This window comes from Haliotis rubra, unplaced genomic scaffold (assembly GCF_003918875.1).
Source record: "Haliotis rubra isolate DU_JTF1 unplaced genomic scaffold, ASM391887v1 Scf454, whole genome shotgun sequence".
NCBI lineage: Eukaryota > Metazoa > Mollusca > Gastropoda > Lepetellida > Haliotidae > Haliotis > Haliotis rubra.
The window spans coordinates 359878-383152 of record NW_025767140.1 but is presented as its reverse complement, the minus strand read 5'-3'; the positions used below and the strand labels follow the sequence as shown (position 1 = coordinate 383152).

Genomic DNA, 23275 nt, shown 5'->3' with positions numbered 1-23275 from the left:
ATTGCGTACAAGTACGCTTGAATTTTTGTAAATACTCAATAAATGTGATCTTACATGCGTACACACAAAAATGTCAAATGTTAGTTTGACTAACATTTAAACTTTATTATATTAAAAAAATTAATGGAAAATGGCAAAATACCCAATTGAGTTTGAGTGAGGTGAGTACAATGTATTTGCATACTCAAAAGAAAAGTAGGATACCCCATTGAGATCAACACAAGCGAGTACATAACTCAATGACCCAAAAAAGTTATCTGTAGCTCTGCACTGAACAATGTTCATTCACTTACATGCTGACAAACACCAATATTTCTTCATCTCTCGACAGTCTCCATCTCTGGGGATGAAGAACGGCAAGATCCAGGGCTACTACATCGGCTACAAGGAGACCAACAGCCCCACCCACTTCCTGTACATCACCAAGAAGGTCAAGGTCGAGGAGTCTGAGTCGTCAGAGCATACCATACACAACCTGAAAAAGTTCACTGAGTACACGATCCACATCAAGGCATACAACAGCAAGGGAATCAGTCCCCAGTCTGCCGACATCCAAGTCTTCACGCTGGAAGATGGTGAGACGAGACACCTTGATGATAGACTATACAATTAGTATATATGGCAACAAATTGCTGAAAGGTCTCAAGAAGGTGTAGTCTTAGCGTTCGCTTGAAATGGTCGAGTTCACAGATGTTTTGGATGTTGTTTGGGAGATTGTTCCACAATATTAATCTTGCTTTGGAAAATGATCTGTCACTATAGGTCTTTCTTTTTGTTGGTGCTATCTCCAATATTTGTGGTATTCTTGTCACCTGGAGTTGTTATGGGGGGTTAAGCTCACTGATGTAGGATGGCGCTAGATCATGTCGTATCAGTAACCAGGAACTGGGATTATATAAGAATTTTGGTAAATTGATTGTAAGATATTTATGGATGAAAGCTCAGTGTAAGAACTGATCTCATAATAATGGCACTGGACCCACTGTGGAAGTAGACTGAGGAAAACCATTAAGAACAAGTGGCTGAGTAAGAGTCTTAAAATAGATTATGGGTAGAAATGCCTGAGTAGGTATTCAGTCTGGTAATATCATGTTGACAGACAGTTGTATATATTTTGGGTTTGTATTTCAGTTCCAAGTCAGCCTCCCCAAGGGGTACAGGCAAGTGCTCTGGGGGCCCAGACCATCAGGGTGGCATGGTCCCCACCCCCTCTCTACACACTGCATGGCATCCTTCAGGGTTACAAGATCCTCTACAAGCCCGTCAGGTTTGATGAAGGTAAGTCTGGCCGGATATCTCGCCACTGTGTGTAAAGCCTTGCTTCTGGAGGTGCTGTCATGACTATTTCTGTTTGTTAGCTCTAGAAGTTATGTTGGTTAATTGTTTCCAGGAATACAAAGGTGACAATGTTTCAGTTTCCATACCCACACAGACTTGATTTCATACTTTGGTGTATAATAAGCTGTGAAGCTATGTTAATCTGGACTGTAGCCATTATCGGGATGAACACACTTCATGAACATGTGACTGTCTGTATATCTTGTGTAAGGATGATTCTAATAATGCAGGAAGGAGGTGTTTACATAATGATAGGGATTTACTGTTGGGGAAAGGTTATACATGTCACTGGAAGGTTTCATGCAGGAAGGAGGTGTTTACATAATGATAGGGATTTACTGTTGGGGAAAGGTTATACATGTCACTGAAAGGTTTCATGCAGGAAGGAGGTGTTTACATAATGATAGGGATTAACTGTTGGGGAAAGGTTATACATGTCACTGAAAGGTTATACATGTCACTGAAAGGTTATACATGTCACTGAAAGGTTATACATGTCACTGAAAGGTTATACATGTCACTGAACGGTTATACATGTCACTGAACGGTTATACATGTCACTGAACGGTTATACATGTCACTGAAAGGTTATACATGTCACTGGAAGGTTATACATGTCACTGAAAGGTTATACATGTCACTGAAAGGTTATACATGTCATTGAAAGGTTATACATGTCACTGGAAGGTTATACATGTCACTGAACGGTTATACATGTCACTGAACGGTTATACATGTCACTGAACGGTTATACATGTCACTGAAAGGTTATACATGTCACTGGAAGGTTATACATGTCACTGAAAGGTTATACATGTCACTGAAAGGTTATACATGTCACTGAAAGGTTATACATGTCACTGGAAGGTTATACATGTCACTGAAAGGTTATACATGTCACTGAACGGTTATACATGTCACTGAACGGTTATACATGTCACTGAAAGGTTATACATGTCACTGAAAGGTTATACATGTCACTGAAAGGTTATACATGTCACTGAACGGTTTCATGCAGATGAGTATATTAACATTTAATTAAATTTCGATTTTAATTCTGCCAATAGGATAATGCAGTTTCTCATTTGAATGTCGGTTTAAAAAAATATTGTTGACAAGTCTTGTAGTTTAATATTGCAAACAGTCAACATAAGTAAAAATATACATGTTAATTCAGATAACATTGTTGACCACAGATGAGAGTGACGCTAACTTTGTGACATCTGCCAAGCTGGAGGCCATCTTGACGAGGCTGGAGAAGTACACCAACTACAGCATCCAGGTACTGGCCTACACCAGGAAGGGGGAGGGCGTCCGCAGCGAACCCATCTACATCAGGACTCTGGAGGACAGTAAGTGGAACGCCACACATCACCACTGACACACACTTAATTATCGACATTATAACTACATTCAGTATAACCAACAGTTGCTGTATAAAACAGGTTTGTTTTGCCAATATTGTTTTCTGCTGTTTAGTATTTCACACAAGTTGTCTCCCTTTGCAAAGTGAACTGTTTGCAAGAACAGATTCAGTTATATTTCACCCAGAAGGTGGTTGCAGCATTTTATTCCCCTACAGGACTGAAAACCTAATTATCTCACATCCAAATCCTGTTTTACAATTTCACTGTCAAATTTGAAGTATAGGTAAGAATAGTTTAAGATATTAATGAATGATTTGTCCTAATAGAAATCATATGCAATGATGTTTATATGGTGCTTAGTTTTTCAAAAGATGTTGTTTTACTGAAGTTTTGAAAGTTTGATAGAGAAATGAGTTATGTTTGCAGCAGATATAAAGGCTCCACATGCTGCAATATTTTGATGGAGTTGATTGCATTTCAGAACCAGAGTCTCCAGCTAACATAAAAGCCCTTGCTGTCAACAGTACCAGTATTCTGGTGTCCTGGCAACCACCAGAACACCCAAATGGTGTCATTGTCAGATATACTCTCTACATTCGTAATGGAACCATAGAAGGAGAGGTAGGCTCAAATATTTACACTGTGGAAGTTTTATTGAATTACTGATCATTGGTGGTATATAATAGATAGCTTTACCTCAGTCGATGTTAGGCATTAACTATACACGCATTCATTTACTGGATACTGAAATAATACCCTTTTTTGACAGCCATTTGAGCAGTATGTAGTAGTAATAATAGTTGCAGTAAATTGTTCGAAATATTCAACAAACAGATATTCTAGGTTCTGTTGATTATTGGTGGTTTTATTGATTTTTGATTGAAATAGATAAAGCTTGAGTCCAGTACATGTCCAAATTGGCCTTTGTTTTCTACACCGGTTTAGTTCAAATCGACCACAGAGATACTTGGATAGTAATCTTGAAAGAATGGGGAAGGCAACTGACAAGGCCTTTTGTAGATAGGACCGATAACTGCATTGTTGTAAAATGTTGTGTCTCCTACGGAAAAGAACTATTTCAAAACATGCCCCAACTCACCCAGCAATGAGTGAGAACCTGACTGGATGACATGGTACACTTACTGTTAACACCTCACAGACAGAGTTAGTTGTATACGGCCCAGGGAGCAGAAAATAAACATATGCGAATTCTGATTACTTGACCATTGTTATGAAATATTGTAAACCAATAGTGTGTGTTTTCTGTCGGTTTTAAACTAAATTTGCCTATGTTGAATTCCAATGAATCCCGGAAATTGAACAAACGAAACTATTTATCTTCTAAGTGCTTTAGTATGCTTTAGTGTGTGCACATTATAAATATGCATGTTGGTATTATTACGCCAATTTTTTTTGCAGACTGAGGAGAGGGTCCACCTGCCATCCACGACACTGCACTACATGGTGTGGGGCCTGGAGCCTGGGAAGGAGTACGGTTTCCGGGTGTCGGCCAAGACGATGATGGGGGACGGGGAGAGGACAGGATTAGCAGTAGCAGCTCCACAGAAGAAAGGTAAGATAACTCTGGATTTCACCACTAGTCTCACAGCTGGTACTGTAACATTCCTGTTGGATTGGTGAATGTTATCTACAGCTGCTTTCTTCTAATAGACAAGAAAGCAGCTGTAATATCATAATGTTTTGACTGGTTCTGACTGAGTTACTTAAGGCTATCATCAGTTGTTGCTGAAATACTGCTGAGTACGACATATAATAACAAACACAGAATCGTACTTTCAGATTAGTGGCCAGTGTAGGTACATATACATGCGATGTGTTATAAATGATGATTGAACTTACAGTTAATGTAAACCTTACCTTACAGTGGCGGCACACATCGCTAGCTTCCCGAAGTCACTGACTGTTCCCTGGCATCAGACTGTATCCCTCCCCTGCGAGGCCATCGGGGAGCCAACACCTGGTGTCGAGTGGAGAGTCAGGTATGCACACATGGCACCGGCCAAATATTTATAGGCCATTCTCTTGAGTCACATGTACACATTTCACAACATTGTCATACACAACATTCTCTACACTGTTATACATACAATGTTCTCTCATATGAATGTACAATGTTCTCAGTTACACAGTGTCCTGCTGACTTTCTGTATCATGTATTGTTCCCTTCACTGTATATCATCATGTTTCTTGTGCTATTGTGTACCGTATTGTGTGCCCTATGTTGCCCCATGGCTTGTGTGATGGGGCATCTCTTATATTCTGTGTGATTTGTACTGTACAAGGAAAGTCTGTAGCTCTTGATTTCAGTGTGCAGAGTTATGTCCCCTAGATTTACCAGAATCCTATGATTGTGTTCGCTCAAATCTCAGGCTTGTTCTAAGAGTGATTCTTGATTTGTCACCACACACCAGTGCTATGGGGTTTGTGTGAAGTGGTAAACCTCTCACACGTGCCTCTCTTCAAGGTGTCATTGTGAGCTGACATCCTGTAAAGTGACAGATATTCTAAGTGGTGTTATAACTCACTCTGGGCGGTGGGGTAGCCTAGTGGTTAAAGCGTTCGCTCGTCACGCCGAAGACCCGGATTCAATTCCCCCACGTGGGTACAATATGTTAAGCCCATTTCTGGTGTCCCCCGACGTGATATTGCTGGAATATTGCTAAAAGCGGCGTAAAACTAAACTCACTCACTCACTCACTATAACTCACTCTCCCATCTTTGAGTGCCCTCTGGTCTCCTCTAACCCTGTCCCTGTCTCATAGTCCCTGAACCTCATTATCTCCCCTCCTGCCTTGCCCTTTCTGCAGTGCTAAATCCTTAAATGAAGCAAGTCTAGATTTCCTCAGCTTCTTAATCTCCCCCTCACACTGGGGCTCCTTTTCAGTTTGAAAGGAATTGTTCGTTTCTATCAAAATTATGTATGTTCGGAGACTAAGCATTAGTCTAATTGTCCTGCTGTAGAGGTGTGAAGCTCCAGCAGACAGATCGTATCAAGGTTCTGGATAACAGCTCTCTCAGTATCAGCATGGTGGCCGGCTCCGACGCTGCCAACTACACCTGCCACGCAGAGAACCAACACGGCACTGACGACATCACCTACGTCCTCAAAGTTCAAGGTGAGTCGCACTTTGACGAAACAATCTGAAGTCATAATTAATATCATTTCAATGATTAACATAATATAACAATTTGTGCAATGATACTTCAATATGCAGACCAAAGATATCCCAGACTTGCCCAAAAGTGTTACTCTGTTAAACCATATCAACTCCTTTTCTTGCTCAGGATATGTATGTGTCCATCAGTCTCAGATTCATACTTTCATGCAGGCGAGGAGAGATAATTTATAACGCTTTATGTTGCTTGGTCAGGATAATTTCTAAATCTATCAAGGGTTGTCTCCCTTGAAAAGAACCGACATTCTAATAGAAATATTTTTTGCAGAACTGCCTTGGTCATGTATACCTTCAGCCTTTTCTAAAACTTATATATTTTCATTCTTTCAGTTGGCGACCATCAAGGAAGTAAGTATGAACCCATGCATCAAATATTACTTTTGGGATTACTTGAATATGTATTAACCATTGTGTGAATTGAATTTCCTCTTTTAAACTATTAACTAACTCACTTCATCATTAAATACCTTTTTAGCTGCTGAAGAATGGTCCTACATGTTAATAATTTCATTTTCTATGACTACTGCCTGTAACAGCATGTCTCCTTCCACAGCACCTCCGCAACCACCCCGCCTGTACCTGGCGCTGACCACTACGTCCACCATACAGGTCAACTGGCTGTCTGGCAGCAACGGTGGCAGTGCTATACAGGGTAGGTCATAACCCTCACCTTTTGTGTACATTTTGTTACATATTTCCATGACAACACATAAAACGAGGATATCTTATTGAGAACTCTACACTACTAAGTACAAAGTGGAGATGGTCAACTTACATCACAATTTATAATCTAAGGAACTGCCGAGACCAGTCATGGTCATACTACACTTCAGCACATTTAATTCAATAATCAATGTCTTTTCATTTGCAGGGTTTGTGTTGAATTACAAGAAGGAACACGGATCGTGGAAAACTATACACCTTGGCTCGTCCAACCGGACATACATCTCCGCCAACCTCCTGTGTGGCACCGCCTATAAGTTCACCCTCCATGCCTTCAACAGACTGGGAGACAGTCTCGACAGTTCTGTCGTCTCAGCTAGAACCAATGGATCAGGTACAGTCTATGTCTATCATTTCCAGGAAAACTATCTCTGTGATAAGGGACAGAAAGGTTTTTGTAGGCCTCGTTACTTGATCCTGATATAACAAAAGGATTACGTTTTCTCCATTGTTGATAGAGTTAGAGGTAGATATCTGCCTTGTCATTGATTAGACTGGAATAGCACTTGAATGGTTCCCCCAAAACATGTTTAATTGTGTGACTTTGTACAATTGAACCTCTGCAGCTCAACTGTACATTATTGGCATGTTGTGTGGGATACATGACAATTTGCAGCTGCCGATGTTCGCTAACTCATTCGTCTTGTTTCAGCTCCCATTGGACCACCTCAAAGCATGCTCCTGAAGGAGGTCAATGTCACCTCAGTTGACCTTGACCTTGGCACTTGGTTGACCTCTGGCTGTCCCATCAGGTTTTACTCTGTGAAGTATTGTGTATGGGGAGACGAACACTGGGTGCTGGTCTCCAACAGCATCAAGCCCAACACTGTAAGTCTCACCAGAAAACCAAGTTACTAGATTGTTTGAAAAGTGCAAGAATGTACATTTTATGATGCAGGAATTTACATTGTCTTTTTGAAGGCTCTGAACACCAAGGGAATTCCTGGGCAGAATATTCACCAGTTACTCCCCTGCGTGAAAGGGTCAGTTAATGAGGGCCACCTGATTGCAATGATTGACACTGTGCCCCATTGTGGATTGATAAGGTGCCCCAGACAGTGATTGATATGGTGTCCCAGACCTTTGATTGACATGAGGGCCCTGTTTTGGCCCAGACATTATATTCAACTTGCTGAAGCAATGTGACTGTAAAATTGCTGATTATGCATTTATATACATTCACTCTCTCTGTCTCACTCACTCCCAAGTAAAACATCTCACTACATTAATGTGTTGTGTTGTACAGACGTTGTTCACAGTCCAGGATCTCCATCCCGCTACCTGGTACATCATGTCAGTGACGGCACACAGCGACGCTGGATCCACCGAGAGTGAACTCCGCTTTGCAACTCTTACATACACAGGCAGTAAGTAGCACCGTCACTGTGTTGTAAAAAGTACAATTAGGAGTCTGCTCAGAAAGAAGCGATTCCATTCACTGAACTATCCATAAAGCTTTTGTGTGCTTGATTCCCAGTATATCACACTGCAGGGATTCACGGATTTATGACTGAAACCTAAAATATGAAGGATTTAGAAGCAGACTAAGAAGGATCTAAAGTATGTTGTTGAAATACTGAGAAAAGTCCTTCTTTGCTCCCATATTACAAATCGTAAACCCTAACTTTTAAAATAACCCTTTAGTTTCATACATAATTTGTAATTTTGTCTTATTGAATGTTCTCAAGCTATCTAACTACTGGTATACATGGACAAGTCTGTTTACATGTCAGAGGGCTATTGTGGCAATAAAGCTGACTGATTCACGTGATAAACACATGAATGTCTGACACATGTTGCGATGACCTTATCAAACCAATATTGGTCATTTTGATGATGGATATAATTTCCACCTTACACAAGAGATTTTGAATACATTCTTTGTTTCTATCACCAGGTACAATTCTCCCTATATATGTTACTCGCAAAGAAGAAAGTGAGTTCTATGAGAAGATCTACATCATGGTGCCGTTGTGTGGTGCCGTCATTCTCCTCATGGTATTTGGGGTGGGCGTCTTCCTTTATTGTCGCAGGAGGCGAGACCGACTGCGATATAAAGGTATGTTACGAAGTACGTATGCCAACATTTTCTACCATTCTGCAACTCAGTGTTGTTGCCTTATGGTTGATGTTGTCATGGAGGCCGATAGATATTGTCAAAAACAAGCATGGTATGTGATGGAGGCCAATAGATATTGTCAAAACATGCATGGTATGTGATGGAGGCCGATAGTTATTGTCAACAACATGCATGGTATGTGATGGAGGCCAATAGATATTGTCAAAAACATGCATGGTATGTGATGGAGGCCAATAGATATTGTCAAAAACATGCATGGTATGTGATGGAGGCTGATACATATTGTCAAAAACATGCATGGTATGTCATGGAGGCCAATAGATATTGTCAAAAACAAGCATGGTATGTCATGAAGGCTGATACATATTGTCAAAAACATGCATGGTATGTCATGGAGGCCGATAGCTATTGTGAAAATGAAATACGTAGTATATGATGAATGCCAGTTTATATTGTCAACAATGCATGGGATTTGATGGATGCTGATAGATATTGTCAAAGATATGTGTGGTCTGTGATGGATGCCGGTATGTATTGTCAAAGAAATGCATAGGATGTGATGAAGCCATTATTTATTGTCAAACAATTGTAGAGATGCAATATATATTATCATTAAATTATTCATGTGAATAAATCTCATATATCATATAAATGCATGGTATGGTGTGCATGTTATATGTGTTTTACTGTCATGTGTTACTGTTTGTGGTAAATGGTGTGTCCTGCTCTGAGATATTTCATGGTTGGCGGTTATGATGTTGTGGTCTGAGGCATGTCATGGTCTGAGGTATGTTCTGGATTGAGGTATGTTCTGGTCTGAAATGTGTCATGGTCTGAGATATGTTCTGGTTTGAGGTGTCTTGTGGTTTGAAGTGTGTCCTTATCTAAAGTGTGTTGTGGTCTGGTTTGCTTCTGGTCTGAGTTGTGTCATGATCTGAAGTGTGTGCTGTTTTGAGCATTGTTGTGGTCTGAGATATGTCATGGTCTGAGGTGTGTTCAGGTTTGAGGTATGTTGTTGTCTGGGGAGTGTCTTGGTCTGAGGAGCGTCATGGTCTGAGGTGTGTCATGGTCTGAAGAGTGACATGGTCTGAGGAGTATCATGGTCTGAAGAGTGTCATGGTCTGAGGAGAGTCATGGTCTGAGGAGAGTCATGGTCTGAGGAGCGTCTTGGTCTGAGGAGAGTCATGGTCAGAGGAGCATCTTGGTCTGAGGAGTGTCGTGGTCTGAGGTGTGTCATGGTCAGAGGAGTGTCTTGGTCTGAGAGCATCTTGGTGTGAGGAGTGTCATGGTCTGAGGTGTGTCATGATCTGAGGGGCGTTATGGTCTGAGAGATGTCCAGGTCTGAGGGATGTCAAGGTCTGAGGTGTGTCATTGTCTGATTAGTGTCCTGATCTGAGGAGAGTCTTGGTCTGTGGTATGTTGATGTCAGATATGTGTCCTGATCTGAGGGATGTCCAGGTCTGAGGTGTGTCATTGTCTGATTAGTGTCCTGATCTGAGGAGAGTCTTGGTCTGGGGTATGTTGAGGTCAGAAATGTGTCCTGATCTGAGGTTAGTCCAGATCTAAGGTGTGTTCTGCATGTGGCATGTCTCAGTTTAATCTATTAGTCAAGTATGAAGCCAGAATAACTGTGCCTCAGATCATTAATGCATGTAAACTCTGTTATGAATGCATGCTGGTTACGTCATATTGCAGTTCAAGCATGAATGATTGTAATTGTCTTTTAAAGATAAATTTCAATTGATGTTTTTAAAGATATTCATATTTTCAACAGATAAACTTTAATTTCCTTGTTAAGTTTAAACATATATAGTATAATTATCTACAGATGCTTACAATCATTCTTATACATAATCGGGGCATTTTCCAGTCCCTCGGCCAAAGCACCATGTTGCTGTGTACTCAGGATCTGAATATAATGGCTGGAGTGAGTGAGTGAGAGAGTTGGGTTTTATACCGCTATTAGCAATATTCCCGCAATATGACAGCGGGGGACACCAGAAGGCTTCACACATTGTACACATGTAGGGAATCGAACCTGGGTCTTTGGCGTGACGAGCAAACACTTTAACCTCTGGGCTACTCCACCGCCCCTCATGGCTGGAGGCCAGAATGGTTCTGAATATGATCAGGGGGTTGTGGTACATTCATGTAGTAAAACTACAACCTGCATTAGTTTGGACTTTCCGCTGACCTGATGCCAGCATGACATGACTGAAATCAGTGCACTATTACATCAAACTAACTCAACATTCATACAGACAATCTAGCAAAACATGAGATTATGAACTAATGCTACTCACAGAACATCAGTGTGACATTGTTATCATTTGAATTGTTCTTGTTCAGAAACAGCATCTAATTTACGCCGGGACATCACAGCGGAGACCTCTCTCATGAATGACCTTGATAAGCGTCTGAATGTTGACCTTGATAGTAGCAACAGCACAACACCGGAACAGTTCAGTAAGCGGAACGTGAACCTTCTGATATCACTGCACAGCGATGACAATTTGAATGGCAACAGCCACTCGTGGCTCATTCATGACAGCAGCAAGACGAACAGTGACAATGGCTCCTATGGACGTTCAGGTGAGGCTCACTTGATGGGTAGAATCTGGTAGTTTCATGTACTCATCCCTAAATGTAGTCATGTATTGCAATATGTGATTCTTATGTATATGGAAAACGTTTTATGGGATTTAAAACAATGCTTATTTTGTGAAAGGGGGGTTTTGGTGAGCAGGCAGAGTAATTATCTCAACAACAACATTTAGCAATTTAATAATTTTAACGAATATTACATTAACAAAATACATTTATATAACCATACCTACTGTTGCAAGGGGACTAAGATTTAAATCACTTATTTATATACATGTTTATACACAAATGATTTAATATCAAGAAAATATCTCACATTGCTAAATTATTATTCTGCAAATCAGTTTCATTTTGATCTTTTCATCCATATCCTAGAAGACTACAATTATTGGTAACACAATTATTTTTTGAATTCTTGAAAGATGTATTTGGTGCAAGTGCATACCAAACACCCATTCTGTTCAATGGATCCCAAACATCAATCTGAAGTTCATGGGGAAATTTGTCATGGCTCGCAGATTATTTCTTTTAGCAATTAAGAAAACAGCAGAAATATTTTGTGACTGTAAAATATTTTGAGTGTTCTGGAACTATGTATCGGTATCTGAATGACAGATTCATTATTTCTTCTCTTCAACAATTTGTGTGCTTTTAGAATCACTCAGTTGTGCTGAATCTAAGTAGGATATTGCTATGATACATCTCTTCGTCTGTCTGTAGAGGATGAAGGAAACATCAATCCGTATGCCACTTTCAATGAGATGAAGGCTGTGATGGCACCACCCAGTAAGAAGCAGGACTTATTGTACCAGAAGTCCTCAGATGAAGATGAAATAGCATTACAGAAAGCAGCTGCACAGAGAGAGGTGGGTGTCACAATCAAAACAGTAAAATAACAAGCTGTCTCTTATTACCACACTTCCACCTCAAGTAGTAGTGTTTTCAGGTTATTTTAAATCAACAGCAACCTTGCTGGTCCTAAGAGGTGACTTAATAAATCTGATCAGGCTTGCTGGATTGGGTGTCATTGAACTTTTACCTGTTTTTATTGTTACTTGGTGAAAAGATCTTTCCCAAATCATTGGGATGAATGATGAAAAACAACATAGATGAAATTGCTGACTGCTTTTACTGTTCTTGTAAATTTATTATTGATCATCTCTTCCCAAACAAGCAGACTAGTCATGCTTGGTGGAATAGATAGATTCATGTCATATTTCACAATTGTGAACATTTGGAGCAAAAAAGAAAAGACAGTTTGAAGAAAAAAAACATATACAAGATATACCAATCCCAGTCCCTGTGCCCATTTCAATCTGGTTCTATTCTCTGCTCTAAACATACATTAACAATTCTAAATTGTTTCAGGGTCTGTCTTCAACGCCATCCGAGCCATATGTTCCGTTTTTCCACACGAAAGCCGAGTATGCTTGCAAACAGGAACCTCCGCCTCTGCCAGCCACTCGGCCTCCTAAAAGTAAAGAAGGTTATGACAATCAGGGTAGGAGTTTGTTAGGATATAGGTCGACTTGGAGGGTTTGTTTCACCTCGCAACCTAGAGGGCTTGTTTCTCCTCACAACCTAGAGGGCTTGTTTCTCCTCACAACCTAGAGGGCTTGTTTCTCCTCACAACCTAGAGGGCTTGTTTCTCCTCACAACCTAGAGGACTTGTTTCTCCTCACAACCTAGAGGGCTTGTTTCACCTCGCCACCTAGAGGGCTTGTTTCTCCTCACAACCTAGAGGGCTTGTTTCTCCTCACAACCTAGAGGGCTTGTTTCTTCTCAAAACCTAGAGGGCTTGTTTCTCCTCACAACCTAGAGGGCTTGTTTCTCCTCACAACCTAGAGGGCTTGTTTCACCTCACAACCTAGAGGGCTTGTTTCTCCCCACAACCTAGAGGGCTTGTTTCTCCTCACAACCCAGAGGGCTTGTTCCTCCCCACAACCTAGAGGGCTTGTTTCTCCTCACAACCTAGAGGGCTTGTTTCTCCTCACAACCTAGAGGGCTTGTTCCTCCCCACAACCTAGAGGGCTTGTTTCTCCTCACAACCTAGAGGGCTTGTTTCTCCTCACAACCTAGAGGGCTTGTTTCTTTTCACAAGAGGGCTTAATTATTCTCACAACCTTGATAGCTTGTTTCTTCTTACAACCTCTTGGGCTTCATTCTTCTCACTCCCTAGTAGCGTTTATTCTAAAAGGGCACTTTCTGCTGTTTTTCTTACAACCTATAGACTTACTGTGATGAGTCTGTGTCTGGTGAAATGGTTTGATTATAGTTTTATCACAGTCTTGATAAGGAGATAACTTGCTGTAGTGACTCAGTCCGTGAAGGGAAAATAGACGCCAAGGGATGTTTTGGGTCTGTGTAATGTGTGCAGGTTCTAGAATGACCGACGTGTTTCTTGAAATTTGTGCTGCTCCTTAAATGGTGTAAAAGGTGTTAAAAGGTAGTGCACAGGATGTACATTATCATGATTGACCTGATGTGCCTGTTGTAATTCAGTTACTGATATATAATATCATGAGGCTCGTCTGTTAAAACTGTTTGTTTCTGACCTTGAGTATTTAGAAACAGCTACTTTTTCTTCAATCAAGTCTAGGCTTAGGTTATCTTTTCAATGAATGTTAAATTTGCTGTCAAGTAGTAAGGTGAACCAGCTTGTGACACATCTGTCAGAACACACCCATGTAGACCACTCTCTGTGTTTCTCTATACCTCTCTATGATCAACAAACAAGCTGTGGTTTCCCTGTTGCTGTGGGTGTTGACATATATTAATATGTACGGTGGCCTCTCTGTCTTACTACTGAGACCTATATTGCTTCATCTGTCGACTCACCTCTGTATCTTGTCACGCACATATCTCATCTCATACTTGTCTTGTTGCAATAGATAGCTCAACTCATACTCTTGTTGCAATAGATAGTTGATAAATGAATATTATCAAGAAAGTTATAAAATACTGATACATGACCAACCAACCAAAAGGCTTTAAGCAGTTTCATGACAATGTTCCTAACAAGTTTTGTCTGTCATGTTTCTATCCACAAACATGTTGTTGTACATAGATCTAAAACGTCAGATGACCTGATGTGAATAGCAGCCTTGACATTTAAGAATCAACTTCTGAAATCAACATGAAATAATGATCAACATGGATTGTAAGATGAAGGTTGAAGGATATCAGAGAAGCCTGTGTGCTTAGTGATTGAGAAATGCAGATATTGAATGTGTAATGTAGTGTTTGAGAAATGCTGATGTACAGTTTGAATGCTGGAGGATAATCCAGTGTGTTGAATGTTGCAGGTATTATTTTAAGTCCCCGAAAGTATGCCAGTGCAGATCAGATCCATGCACTGTTCACGCAGGGCCCGCCACGACCCCACAGTGCTTACAAGTCGGGGTCAGGGTCAAGTGACAAAGGTAAGGGGTCGTTATGGTTAGTTTAGAGGTCAGTTGTCAGAGTTCAGCTGTCAGGTGGGTGATGATGGCATCACACATGTACCTCCGATGAACCGCAGACAGCTGTTGCTTGTGCCAAACAGTTTGCTGGATATCAAAATGTAGCTAGATACTGTCTGTATTTTGACTTTACCTACAACTTTTTCTCTATTCTTACATCTTCAAACTACAAGGCCTGTTAAGTTGAAATAGTTGGTATACATTATAAGTTGTTCACTGGTCTCGAGGGGAACATGGGCTGATGTACCCTCTATGTTTGTTTATGTTCCTTGAGGGGCCCCGAGGGGCCAGTGAACAACGTATTTATCTTACCGAACACCTCAATGGTAATTAACTGTTTGAAGCACGGGTATCGGATCATAGTTTGGAGTACCAGGCGACAAGACGACAAGAAAAACAAATTTAGAGTTATCTCCCTTCCACCGATTTGCATTTGCAAAACATCGGTAATTTCCGTACATCATCCGTGATTCAATTGTATTCACGATAAAGAAGTACTACTACGAAGTACCATATTAGTTCGGCATTCCCAGCGGGGTACATAGAAAGTGTTCCTCGCTTGTAAGCGGGGTACATTGAAAATAACAGAAGAGCACTCAGCCAATCAGAAAATGACATTTATGTGTGAGGCAAGATAAGGTTGATTGTTTGGACATTGCTCATTATGCATAATGATCACTTGACTGCCTAGACTTGATGATTTACAGACTGCTATCATATAGCTGGAATATTGCAGTGGGTGTCATTAATCATATATGACGAACACAACGCTGACTCTCCTCCTCAGTACAGCCCTCTGTGTTCCAGGTAGTCAACGGCACAGCGTCATCTCCAGCGTGACAACCGTGTCATCCAGTAGGGACGAGTTACTAGAGGCACTGGAGAACGCCAGGAGAAACCCACCCCCTCCCATCCTTTACGAGACCCCACCTGATGACTCATCACAGCCCACAGACAGCTCTGTTGCCACTGAGCCGGGCATCCGCATGTTCACACAGTCGCCTCCGAAACCTAATGAACAGAGAGAGGCATCCTGTGAAGTACCTGCATATGAACGTAAGTAGCTATTACGGCCTAAACAATATATGTTGTGAGACAGAAGTAAAACAACTGCTATGCCTTTGACATAAGTTCTTAAACAGGAAGGAGTATGATCAGAATGATTTCACAGGCAATGTTGATGTTGCAGAGAAACGGCGGCGACAACATCGGATGGAGATGGAGAGTGACACAACGGAGTGTGAGGGAGGAGAGTCCCACGAGCATCGGAGTCCTCCACGGAGGATGAGGGGGCGTAACCGGGGGAAACAGAGGGGGCAGATAGTCAGCAAGCGACAGATGGGCACATCGTTTGTTCCCAGGTGGGTTGTTTGATGTAGAACTATCTGCCTTCATCATGATGAGTAACATATAGGAATGATAAGTGATTGAAACAAATGCTAAGCAGATGATGTAAAATGTTACAGAACGCAGAGTCGGACAAGTACGACTAGCACCAACAGTGAGGAGGTGACGTATTCCTTTGCTGGCCGCGACTCCCCCCACTCCGACAGCCCCCCGGAGGCCTACGGTCACTACCCTGCAGAGGGCTATGCCACTAAGGGCACCAAGAGGAGAGGTGAGCCACTTTCTCAGTGCATGGATTTGTGGAGGATTTTAAACAGAATGACCACTGCCAGCAAATCAAGAATGTTTTTGTTCAGAATTGGGAATATTTTGTTTTGTTTCTTAATGCTCAGTGGTAGTTTTAAATTACATTCAATGCCAGTATATAGAATTGAATAGTGATGCCCTTTTCTGTCTACTTTTCCTGCTATCATGAACCTAAAGTAATATTATTTTGTGGGTGCCAAACATTATTATTTACTCGACCACTTATGTTACTGTCAGAAAGGGATCATAGTTGTACAGACACCATCTTTGTGCCTTTCACTTGATAAAAGCCGAAAATGGTTTGATTCCTCTTACTCTCATTGGTGTGATTTTCCTGACTGTAAGTTGTTCCATTGTTTGAAGGTTGTGCTTCAGGGGGTCGAGGCACACCTCACTCCAAAGTGAAGTATGATGTGAGCTTGCAGACCCCGGGGACGGATGAGAACAAGCCGCTGGTGATGTCCCTCGCCCAGCCCAGTCTCAGCAGCCCCCAAGAGGAAGAGGAGGAGGAGAGGGTCAGCTTACTTGACAGGTGCGTCTCCAGCAGGGTTCTGTCACCTTGGTGGCAACTCTGTGACAAATGTATCTTGCAGGCTAATTTCTAACTGTACAGATACACAAGACAGCAAATAAAGCAGATTGAATTAATTGCAAATGAAAGTTTTAAGTATAGATGGGTGGGTTAATAGAAGTAAATGGAGGGATGGATGAATGGATTGAATGGGTGGATGGATTGGTGAGTAGATGGATGGATGGATGGATTGAATGGGTGGGTGGATTGGTGAGTAGATGGATTCAATGGGTGGGTTGATTGGTGAGTAGATGAATGAATGGGTGGGAGGATTGGTGAGTAGATGGGTGGATGAATGGATTGAATGGGTGGGTGGATTGGTTAGTAGATGGATTGAATGGGTGGGTGGATTGGTGAGTAGATGGATGAATGGATTGAATGGGTGGTTCGATTGGTGAATAGATGGATGAATGAATTGATTGAATGGGTGGGTGGATTGGTGAGTAGATGGATGAATGGATTGAATGGGTGGGTGTATTGGTGAGTAGATAGATGGATGAATGGATTGAATGGGTGGGTGGATTGGTGAGTAGATGGATTCAATGGGTGGGTTGATTGGTGAGTAGATGGATGAATGGATTGAATGGGTGGGTGGATTGGTGAGTAGATGGATAAATGGATTGAATGGGTGGGTGTATTGGTGAGTAGATAGATGGATGAATGGATTGAATGGGTGGGTGTATTGGTGAGTAGATAGCTTGATTGAATGGGTGGGTGGATTGGTGAGTAGATGAATGGATTGATCGGGTGGGTGGATTGGTAAGTAGATGGATGAATGGATTGAATGGGTGGGTGGATTGGTGAGAAGATGGATGGATGGGTGGATTGAATGGGTGGGTGGATTGGTGAGTAAATGGATTCAATGGGTGGGTGGATTGGTAAGTAGATGGATGAATGGATTGAATGGGTGGGTGGATTGGTGAGTAGATGGGTGGATGAATGGATTGAATGGGTGGGTGGATTGGTGAGTAGATCGATTCAATGGGTGGGTGGATTGGTGAGTAGATGGATGGATTGAATGGGTGGGTGGATTGGTGAGTAGATGGATGAATGGATTGAATTGAATGGTTGGCCGGATTGGTGAGTAGATAGATGAATAGATTGAATGGGTGGGTGGATTGGTGAGTAGATAGATGGATGAATGGATTGAATGGGTGGGTGGATTGGTGAGTTAAAGATAGCTGGATTGAATGGGTGGGTGGATTGGTGAGAAGATGGATGGATGAATAGATTGGACGGGTGGGTGGATTGGTGAGAAGATGGGTGGATGAATAGATTGGACGGGTAGGGGAATGTGATGGATGTATGAATGAGTGCATGGATGGATGGTGGATGGAAGGCAGTATAGACTGTAAGAAAGGATGTGGACTGAAACTGACATATGCAGGGAGGGGGTTGGTCAGCGATTTTACATATAAAAGTACATCATCAGTGCTTAGTAATTGAAATGTGTATAGGAGGGATACAGTTGCTGCTCAATATAGATAGTAATCAGGGTGTTGCAACACATTCTGTAATATGTTTCTCTTACAGACACTACCGTCCCGTGCCCGAGTCTGAATCCGATGGCCAGATACGGCACAAAGACAGCAAGGGTGACAAAGGCTACACAGAAGACTTCACAATAGTGTGATCTGTGTCACAGGACCTGATGTCAGTACAACACATAACAATAGTGTAATCTGTGCAACATGATGTCAAACACTTCATGTCTTGTGTACAACAGGACTCGATGTCAATACAACAGTGCAATTCATGGGATACAGACAATATGTGACAGACACCGTTCCGAGAACTTCATTTTGCCAAAATTCTGGAGTGAAATCCAATTGACTAACATCCCATTTATGTTGGAGAAGATATTATGTGCTGTTTGCTTCTCATTATCCAAATGCCAGCTGCTGACGAGGTCAGTGGATCAGTTGCCATGGATACAGAAATGACTAGTTACCATGGGAACAGTATGGTGTGAAACGGCTGGCCATTACAAAACTATGTCTGATAGCAGCACACCATGTGTGGTATTTTTTCACCCAATAAATCATACTAAGTGGGCCACAAATTTTGTGGCCATGGCTATGAAAATATTTCAGCAATGCCATAAATGAAACCGATTGTAGTATCATCAAATAACCACCAGAAAAGCTTGTTCATTTCTACCAAGTTGATACAACCAGTGCATGTCACATTCGATATTCTCAGATCAGTTGACCTGATCTACTTGGTGCACTTATCATGGACCCAAGGTATCTTCCTGAAGGAACCTTATTCACAAAGAAAATGTTCACAATGCCTAAAAGGACTTGAGTGCGAGTAGATGTGCCCCGTGTGGTGCTGGCTGTTGTGTGTTGTGGGCAGGTTGTGTGCACTGCTGTAGGTGTTTGTGACTGTTCGGGAGGGACTACAGACTCGATCCACGCTTCAGTTGTGAGTGTTGTGTGTGGTGTACTGCAGCGGGGGACGGGCACATCGTGGCAAACAGTGAAGGAACAAGGTCAATAGTCCAGTATGTTGTCTTGAGTGCAGTCCTGCTCTCTTACAAATCATCTGCAATATTTGCATAATGTGTGAAGAAATATATTCCCTATGTCTAGTCCATGCCAGAGTCCAACTGTACTGCGTGGATGTGTTCTCACTAGGAAACAGTAGACAGTTCTTTTGGGGAAACAGTTTTATAAAGAACAAATATATGTAGGTGAAAACACGTGTTTCAGCTGCACAGAGTAGCTGTACAGGTTACAGTCAGTACAAATCTGTATTACATTGAACAGCTGTACAGGTTGATGACAGACTGTAATCATAAAAAGTTTAAGACTTTGTGGTGAAATGTGTATGTTTAAGTGATGATTTGTACAAAGTACTAAAGAAACACTGGAAACTTGTGACAAACTGTTCAAAACATGACCATTTCCTAGATGAGTCTGTACAACATAGATGACAACTCCATCTATCTGGGTACGCAATATATTCTGATCTCTGCTGTGAGGTTTTACTCACACTTTATGCTTCAATGTGTGTATTCATTATACAAAGCGAGTGTCCTTTGAGCAGATGTTTTCAATATGCAGCTATACAAAACATGGGGACAACTGAACTCTACTTTAGGACTCTGTTTACAGACACAAAACGAGTGGAATTTTTCTAAATGATGGGAGTCTTGATGAACCATATGTCCATGTACATGGTTTTGAATATGGGAGTTTGGACATTTTCAGTTCATTAACGTGGAGTGTATGAGCGTAGCAGAGTCAGCTCGGAAACTATGTCTCATGGTCAAGTGACAAGTTAGCTGATATAAGGTTGCAATAGGACATCCACACATCCATATGGCTCTGTTAACAGTAGCTGGAGACCTAACATGGAATGTCTTTAGCATACAAGTTAAGATGATTCGAATAGTAATTTTGAGTTAGTGAAGGCTTTTAGTACCTGTCTTCTTGTTCGGCATCCTACGATACCACTTAAAACTCAGAAGGAAATAATATACGTAAGTCCCATAAACTTGGAATCACAATCCGTTGTGTATGCCAAACGTCATCTGCCAGGAACTACCTTTCAAACATCAGTGCAATATCCGCTGGGTCTAAATATAATTGTTTGGATGTTCTAACAATACCTGGAGAGTGGTGATGTTTTCAGATGGTGGAGATAGGTGTGGGTGATACTGTTGACAGACAAGGCTGCAAATCATCTCAACTGTGTGATAACTCTATTTTTCACTAGGAGTAATTACAACTTAACCATTGATTATAGTAAGAATGACATGATATGAAGAAGAGATTGTTTCCCTGGTCAGTTTAGACCACATAGAATATACATGCATTATACAAGCAAAAGGCTTGCCTAGTTGTAATTACATTTCATGTATGTAGTTATGACAGGAGAAGTCCATGAATTCGATTTTAATACTTATGACTAAACATGTGATTTACTTATTGTGTGCTATCTATGTAACACAGAAAGTCACATCAGTGGACTAGATTAAGAAAAATCAGAAAGTTTGTTGGTCTGAACTTTTATATGAGATTTGGGGGTATCTGATATTCTATTTGGATACCAAAATGGTTGGATAACACCTTTGTCCCTTTTGACAAACACATAATGCTATAGATATTTATCGCTGACTGATCATGAACTGTGAGATATATTGTTCCCTGTTGTATATTTGTCAATCAGAAGCTGAGATTCTTGTAAGGTTAAACAGAGTCCTAAAGTACTGTCAAAGAAATACACATTCGTCATGAAGATGCCAGCTAGTATTTCTATGTCAAAATTACACTATTTTATTTGGAGAAACCTACAGCATGATTGGTGGGTACTGTGTATTTATTGAAATAACTACGGATTTTCCAAGTCCGCAAACTGGCTGCCTTAAAGTTGTATATTTTGTTGGATCTCTGTCACAACATTTCCGATTGGTCAGTTCAATTTGCAATGCAACATATTAACCAATCACAAAGCTCGATGGCTCTAGTAGGCAGCCTCTACTTGTTGGTTACATTGTGATGTATTATTAGTGATGATATGTTGCTGGTCAGTATGTATATAGACATGACACATGTTCAACGCCTCACTCAGATGCCGTGGGAAACATGTACAAGTATGTATTCTTACAAAACTTTCTTTCCCTTTGGAGTTCCTATACTGATGGAAAAAGAAAGGAACATTTAGAAATGGTAGTGGATCAGTGAATCATCTCGCGAATGTGTGCCATTGACTTAAACACTTTAATAAAGTGAACTTAATAAGAATTCAATAGTGTTTTAGAATTATGGTGATTTTAATGGTTTTCAATAATGAAATATTTTGTTTTGATAATGTTTTAATTCATACTGGAAGATGTTTTTTTCTCATTCTTACAGTAATCTAGCAACAAAAACTACTTCCGTACAGTTTGTTTAGTTCGGCAATCCTTGAGTGCGTCACTACCATACATAATTCCAACATCCACAGGATGTCATGGCTAGCAATGCTTGCCTTCATATGATCCTCTATTTGTTTCCATGAGTATACAGATGATATGGACATCCTTGAATATGTTTTGTCCCAAAGGTAATCCGCCACATCATTTTAAGTCACTGATCCTCAAAAAGGTTATTGATGATTTAATACTTGTGCCATGTTTCAACGTGTTTGTCAGCGAGAAGCTGCAGGATGGAACCTGCAGTCTGGCGTCTTGGTGTGGTGGCTGTCAGTGTTCAAGCTTTCATATGAATACAAGAGAGGTGGTACACACTGAATTTTGCGGAACGGAAGATTGCAGTCATCTGAAATCATTTATTGGTCAAATTATAACATAGCTAACTTTGTGAGTACTGGTAAATATTTTCAGATGATGCAGCATGTTCCTTTTGCATTTTGGATTGAAAAGGGAATACAAATGTAATTGTTTCAGATTTAGACTTAGAATATTGTGACTTTAGGTTTAACGGAGGCATATTATTTGTCTGCAAACTTGCCTTTAATCCTCTATAGTAACAAACATTGTAATTGTGTTGAGGACAGAGAGGCTTCTACTTAGGATTTAAACAAATGCCGAACTTGGAGTGTTTTCCGCCTCTCTTCAGAAATTCATCGATTCAGCAACCACATTTGCATGTGTCATGTTACAGTTTCCCCCAAGGTAGTCATGGTTACCGTGTCCTAGCAACTGCTTCCTCCCTGGTAGTCATGGTTACTGTGTAAAAGCAACATCATGTTTCCGTACAGTGGTCCTGTCTTGTGATAACTTTGTTTGTTATTAGATGTACTTTTGAAAGAGTCCGCACTGAATTGAATTTTGTGTATTTACAGTTTAACTGGTGACAATGTAGGATTATAGATGGGAAAAACACTCTTCACTCACCATTCCAATCCAGTATGCAAAATAGATTATGACATTTTATTATAACATCCTAAGTGCATTGGATGACAATATCAAAAACTATACAACAAGTATTCATATTTTTTTATAAATATGTAAAATCCAGTTCAGTTTGTGAGGCTGTCTAATGTTGTGTTGGTTCTTAACGTAACTGCTCCAGACGTTACCACGACGACGGAGCCCGGTTCGAATAGCGGGTCTCATCCTTTAAGGCAGATGTGTGTGACAGCCTGCTGCTAAGTGTGGTAGTATGTGGCAATGTAGAGTACCAAACACTGCGACAGAGCTTCTCTTGATGTGCTGAGTGTACCACTTCAACCTGCTTGGCATTTTTCTGTTTGCTGACAATTGTAAATGTTCATTTTCATCCCTATCATGGCCATTTTCACATCTATCAAACCCAAACAAAATTGGAATT

General features: G+C 40.9%; 1 protein-coding gene and 1 long non-coding RNA gene across 2 annotated transcripts in view; one reads left to right on the top strand and one right to left on the bottom strand.

Moving 5' to 3' along the window:
* Nucleotides 1-21650, top strand: part of LOC124289996 (Down syndrome cell adhesion molecule homolog) — a 117719-nt gene extending 96069 nt beyond the window's left edge. The window contains exons 19-40 of the mRNA XM_046726656.1: nucleotides 332-575; nucleotides 1132-1278; nucleotides 2535-2690; nucleotides 3187-3326; nucleotides 4125-4278; nucleotides 4591-4705; nucleotides 5688-5842; nucleotides 6233-6250; nucleotides 6456-6554; nucleotides 6774-6959; nucleotides 7278-7453; nucleotides 7872-7992; nucleotides 8523-8684; nucleotides 11055-11297; nucleotides 12030-12175; nucleotides 12678-12810; nucleotides 14615-14731; nucleotides 15578-15826; nucleotides 15960-16131; nucleotides 16237-16388; nucleotides 16787-16955; nucleotides 18528-21650. Coding sequence (XP_046582612.1) covers nucleotides 332-575; nucleotides 1132-1278; nucleotides 2535-2690; nucleotides 3187-3326; nucleotides 4125-4278; nucleotides 4591-4705; nucleotides 5688-5842; nucleotides 6233-6250; nucleotides 6456-6554; nucleotides 6774-6959; nucleotides 7278-7453; nucleotides 7872-7992; nucleotides 8523-8684; nucleotides 11055-11297; nucleotides 12030-12175; nucleotides 12678-12810; nucleotides 14615-14731; nucleotides 15578-15826; nucleotides 15960-16131; nucleotides 16237-16388; nucleotides 16787-16955; nucleotides 18528-18627 — 3354 coding nt within the window. The 3' untranslated portion in view covers nucleotides 18628-21650. The remainder of the gene's footprint in view (nucleotides 1-331; nucleotides 576-1131; nucleotides 1279-2534; nucleotides 2691-3186; nucleotides 3327-4124; nucleotides 4279-4590; nucleotides 4706-5687; nucleotides 5843-6232; nucleotides 6251-6455; nucleotides 6555-6773; nucleotides 6960-7277; nucleotides 7454-7871; nucleotides 7993-8522; nucleotides 8685-11054; nucleotides 11298-12029; nucleotides 12176-12677; nucleotides 12811-14614; nucleotides 14732-15577; nucleotides 15827-15959; nucleotides 16132-16236; nucleotides 16389-16786; nucleotides 16956-18527) is intronic.
* On the bottom strand, nucleotides 117-21731 carry LOC124289997. The gene is made up of 3 exons (XR_006901808.1): nucleotides 21721-21731; nucleotides 7360-7365; nucleotides 117-263 (listed from the first exon to the last, which is right to left on the bottom strand). It is a non-coding gene; the product is annotated as an uncharacterized LOC124289997 (long non-coding RNA).
* Between the last annotated feature and the right edge of the window lie 1544 nt (nucleotides 21732-23275).